General features: G+C 32.4%; 1 protein-coding gene across 1 annotated transcript in view; it reads right to left on the bottom strand.

Moving 5' to 3' along the window:
* Positions 1–6,000, bottom strand: part of sfswap (splicing factor SWAP) — a 116,052-nt gene that overhangs the window by 13,281 nt on the left and 96,771 nt on the right. The window contains exon 15 of the mRNA XM_073824021.1: positions 3,625–3,771. Coding sequence (XP_073680122.1) covers positions 3,625–3,771 — 147 coding nt within the window. The remainder of the gene's footprint in view (positions 1–3,624; positions 3,772–6,000) is intronic.

The raw sequence follows: 6,000 nt of genomic DNA, 5'->3' as shown, positions 1-6,000 counted from the left end.
TAAAAGCTGAGAAATATATATTTTTTCTACAGTGATGCCTCTTGTACATCTTATCTTTTGGGAGAAGCCTGTGTTATTTCCGGTCAAAAAAAAAAAAAGGTTAAATAAAAGTAACTTTAAGTCAGAATTTGCCATGGGTATGAAAAAATTTTGGGCTTGACTGTATGTATATTACGCATTACTGATATTTTATTTCATTATGTAAATAATATTATTCTAATAATTTTTATTTTATTCTATTCATCTGATGATACTATACATTTTATATACCGATAAGCTGCCATTCAAAAGTTTGTGATCAGTAAGATTTTAAAAGTTTTAATGGAGTCTATTATGCTCATCAAAAATACTGAAAAAAACGGTAATATTATGAATTGCAATTTAAAACAACAGTTTTCTATTTTAATATACTTTAATTTAATAATTTAATTTATTTCTGTGATGCAAAGCGGAATTTTCATCAGTCAGTGTCACACAATCCTTCAGAAATCATTTTACTATGCTAATTTATGATTGATGTTGAAAACAGTTGTGCTGCTTAATAATTTTTTGGACCCTGTGATACTTTTTCCATGAATAAAAAGGTAAAAAGAAGAGCATTTATTCAAAACAGAAATCTTTTCTAACAATATAAGTCTTCACAATTCACTTTTTATCAATTTAACATTTAACAAAAAAAATACTACTTTCTTTCAAACAAATAAAGAAAGAAAAAGAAATTACTAACCCCAAACGTTTCAACGTTAGTGTATATTGTTATAAAAGATTTCTATTGTTCTTTTTAAAGTTTTATTCATCGAAGAATCCAAAAAAAAGTATCACAGATTGCAAAAAAATATTAAGCAGCACAACTGTTTTCAACATTGATAATAAATCTAGCATATTAGAACGATTTTTGAAGGATCATTTGACACTGAAGACTGAATAATGATACTGAAAATTCAGCTTTGCATCACATGCATTTGTTTTTAGTTTAAAGTATATTTAAATAGAAAACCACTATTTTAAATTGCAATAATATTTCAGTATCTTACTGTAAATAAACACAGCCTTGATGAGCAGAAAATACTTTTTTAAAAACATTAAAAATCTAATCGCAAACATTTGAATGGCAGTGTATAATGATCAAATTTATATACAAATATACAGAAATGAAAAATTTCTTTGACTGTGACTGTGAAGCATCTACTAAAGCTTAACCTCAGAGCTCATGGCTTGTCTGTCTAGAAAGATTTACACATTTTGTTAAAACATATTTTCCTATAAAGAGATGTGAGTGATATTTTACTTCCGTAACACGACCGTTATGCTATATTTCCGAGACAACAGCTGCTGCCTGGTCCAAGACAGGCACTCAGACACTCAATCTTCCTCTGCTTGCATGTAAGTGAGGTTCTGCATCTGAAACGCTTCCATCATCACTCTGACAAACCAAACCTCACTAAAACCCTGTAAGTGATCCAACCATCCATCTCTCGCTCTCAAATTCTTCCCTCGGTTCAAACCAGAAAGGGTTGAGGGTGTAATGAAAGATGCTGAACTTTTTTTTTTCCTTTTATAGGAGATGTGCAAAAGGAATATGGAGAAACCTCTCAGCTAAGCATTAAAGAGCACTGGAGAGAGTGGGCCGCCCAGATAAAAACCAATGACATAAAAGCCGAGTGAGATCTGAGAAGTCACCATGACCATCTCTTTCTCTGGTGCTTTAGCGCCTTATAGGTGTCGGTAAGAAAATAATGGGAAGGTAGAGGAAATGAGAGAAAGGGAAGGGTGAGGATAGCGGTGTCATGGAGTGGAGTCTCACAGGACTCTTCAATAGAAGGATTACAGTGAATGAAAAGATCATGCTTGGTGCAGACTCTGGGGGAACACCAGGAAAGCACTTTTTACCCACTGTGAACAGCAGCATGCCTGCTGACAAGAGAGCTAGAGAGTTTAAAACGAGGCCTTATCACAGCTGCCGTTAATACAAACACATGTTCTTCCTGCTGTCATTATATTTTGAATTCACAAAACAAATATATACATACACACTGCTGTTCAAGAGTTTGGGATCAGCAGGATTTTTAATGCTTTTTAAAGAATTCTCTTATGCTCATCAAGGCTGCATTTACTTGATCAAAAATCCAGAAAAAAACTGTAATGTTGTGAAATAAATAAGTTTAAAATAAAATAAAATCTATTTTAATATATTTAAAAATATAATTTATTCCTGTGATGCAAATTAATTTTCATCATCCATTACTCCAGTCTTCAGTGTCACAGAAATCATTCTAACATATGATTTAATACTTTTTTTTTTTTTTTAATCAATGTTTAAAACGGTTGTGCCGCATGATATTTTTTTGGAACCAGTGATTCTTTTTTTCAGGATTCTTTGATCAATAAAAGTTAAAAAGAACAGCATTTACTCAAATTCGAAATCTTTTCTAATAATATAAGTCTTTGCTATCACTTTTTATCAATTCAACACATCCTTGCTGAATAAAAGTATTACTTTCTTTCAAAAAAAAGTGTCCCCAAAGTGTTTTTATTCATTAAAAAAGCCAAAAAAAAAAAAAAAAAAAAAAAAAATATATATATATATATATATATATATATATATAGAAGGATTACAGTGAATGAAAAGATCATGCTTATATATATATATCTCACAGGTTCCAACAAAATATGAAACAGCACAACTGTTTTCAACATTGATAATAAATCAGCATATTAAAATGATTTCCGAAGGATCATGTGACACTAAATACTGAAGTAATGATGCTGAAAATTTAGCTTTGCATCGGAGGAATAAATTACATTTTAAAATATATTTACATAGAAAACAGTTATTTTACATTGAAATAATATTTCACAATATAAATTTTTTTTCTTGATTTCTGATCAAAAAAATGCAGCCTTAATGAGCATTAAAAAAAAAAAAAATTTGAACGACAGTTTATATAAAAAATAAAACCTTTGGCCACTTTTTTGTACACTACTGTTTAAAAGTTTGGAGTTTATTACAATAATATTTATTATAAAAAGATTTTTGTAATTTTTAAAAATCTTTTATGCTCACAAATTCTGCTTTTATTTGATCGCAAAATGTAAACAACAGAAATATTGTTAAATATTACAAAAAAAAATATTATTTCAATGTGTTACACCGTGAATTATTCCAGTGACATAAAGCAGCTTTTTCAGTTGAGTCTTCAGTGTCACATGATCCTTCAGAAATCATTCTAAAATGCTAATCTAGTGCTCAAGAAACATTTCTTTTTTTTACTGTTATTCTTATTATACTGTTGTTATTATTATATTATTGCATTATGCATGTTGAAAACAATATAATATTTTCGTGGAAACCATGATTTAGAATTTTTTTCATGGATAGAAAGTTTTAAAGAACAGTATATATTTGAAATCAAAATCTTTTGTAACATTTTATGCATGCTTGCTAAAGTATTCTTTCTTACTGAATAAAAAAAAAAAAAATTACTGACCCCCAAGCTTTTAAAACGTAGTTTTAAGAAAATTATGTGTAACTAAAATATTTTTGTTTTGCATTGTTTTTGTCAGAGCAAGAAAAAAGAAAATTGTCCTAAAAAATATTCTTTTGATGCCTAAGTGCCACCCCACCTTGATCTGGAGCGCTTCCTGCCCAGCGCTGGGTTGCTACCAAAGCGGTAGGTGCTTGGACCATAGCTCTCCTTCTCCCTCTCATCACGCTTTCTGTCTGGAGAGCGAGCCCGTCTGTCTCTGCGGCTGGGGGAACGAGACTGAGACCTGAGAGAGAGAGAGAGAGAGAGAGAGAGAGAGAGAGAGAGAGAGAGAGAGAGAGAGAGAGAGAGAGAGAGAAAAGATTGAAAGGAAAGAAATGTGGTCAACAACTTCTCAAGAAATCAACCCACAGGTTAGTCTTTTTGAAGCTGTTAAATTGACTGTCAAGTTGATGATGCTTCTTTGCTCTTTGCTCTCCATTACCTCTTCAAAACCTTTCTGAAAGATGAACAAAATTCTAAAAAAGTAACCGAGGTGTTGAGCTCTTGAACACTGAAGAAAGGTTATTATTGTAAACAGAAACTAATATTATATTCCACTGCTGTTTAAAAGTTTAGGATCAGTAAGATTGTTTATGCTCTTAAACACACACACACACACACACACACACACACACACACACACACACACACACACACACACACACACACACACACACACACACACACACACACACACACACACACACACACACACACACACTTCCGCCATTACGAATTATAACGTCAGATTGAATGCTTTTCTGTTCCGGTTTCCATAGGAACCCATTCAAATAGCGTCCATCTGTTTTTAATGTAGCTAACGTCCGCTGCTTCGTGTCATCTACACTCATTAAAGTGAGGCACTGACAAATGACGGTCATTGCGACATTGCCAAGTGATGGCGCTATGGAGCCATGTGCTTTTTAAAAACATTTTAATAGGTTTAACATTAGTTTATTAGCTCGGAATATACCCTAATTTGACTAGAAACAATGCAGACCGGAAATGCGAAGCATTCTTTCAGTTAAGAGTCGGACTTACTTCCGTGTTCAGGAAAAATGTCTATATATAAAATATATATAAAGCAGCACAACAGTTTCAAACATTGATAAATTAGCATATTAGAACGATTTCTAAAGGATCATGTGACACTGGAGTAATGATGCTGAAAATCCAGCTTTGCATCACAAGAATAAATTACATTTTAAAGTATATTAAAATAGAAAATCCCTGATTTAAAAGAGTAGTTCACGTTCAGAACAAAAATTTACTCACCCCCTTGTCATCTAAGATGTTAATGTCTTTCTTTCTTCAGTCGTAATTGTGTTTTTTCAGGAAAACATTTCAGGATTTCTCTCCATATAATGGACTTCTATGGTGCCCCCGAGTTTGAACTTCCAAAATGCAGTTTAAATGCAGCTTCAAAGGGCTCTAAATGATCCCAGCTGAGGAAGAAGGGTCTTATCTAGTGAAACGATCGGTTATTTTCGAAAAACATTTACAACTTATATACTTTTTAATCTCAAACGCTTGTCTTGACGAGCTAGGCAAGACAAGCATTTGAGGTTAAAAAGTATATAAATTGTATTTTTTTTTTGGAAAATAAGCCATCATTTTGCTAGATAAGACCCTTTTTTCCTCGGCTGTGATCGTTTAGAGCCCTTTGAAGCTGCATTTTGGAAGTTCAAACTCGGGGGCACCATAGAAGTCCATTATATGGAGAGAAATCCTGAAATATTTTACTCAAAAAACATCATTTCCTTACAACTGAAGAAAGAAAGACGTGAACATATTGGATGACAAGGGGGTGAGTACATTATCTGTACATTTTTGTTCTAAAGGGTGAACAACTCCTTTAAATTACAATAATAATTCTCAATATTACTGTTTTTCCTGTATTTTTAGTCAAATAAATGCAGCCTTGATGAGCAGAAAAGCCTTTAAAAAGCATTCAAAATCTAACTGATCCCAAACTTTTGAACGCAGTGTACACTTAATTTACTTTTTAAACTGAAATAAGCTAGGAAATAAAAATGATAGCCTATAGTTAAAAAATGTTTTGCGTGAGTGAAATTAAGTGAGATTTCATTGTTAATTTTTAATGACAATTAAACATGCTGCATGCTATTATCATTTTTTTTTATTATAGCAGCGCATCAAATGCCCTGCCAGTATCTGGCATAAATCACTGAAATAGCTGTCACAAGAAATCACATTTTTATCTTTGACAGTTCTAGACTTGTGTGCCATACAGAGCAGACATCACTGTAAACATTGTGAAGAAGACAGTGAAGAAATGTCACGGACCTCAAAAATTTGGGCAAATCAGTGAGCATTGTTCTCCAGAGCAAGCCTGACACTAGACCTGAGTGGATCTCAAATGGCGAATCATAAATGTCAAGAGTGTCGGTAGTTACAATTTACAGTTGTAAATGAAGCAGCAATTGACACATTTATAGCAGATTTACTTGAC

The sequence above is a fragment of the Garra rufa genome, chromosome 19, assembly GCF_049309525.1.
Source record: "Garra rufa chromosome 19, GarRuf1.0, whole genome shotgun sequence".
NCBI lineage: Eukaryota > Metazoa > Chordata > Actinopteri > Cypriniformes > Cyprinidae > Garra > Garra rufa.
Note: the sequence above shows the minus strand (reverse complement) of the source record. Positions and strands in the feature narration are given on the sequence as shown.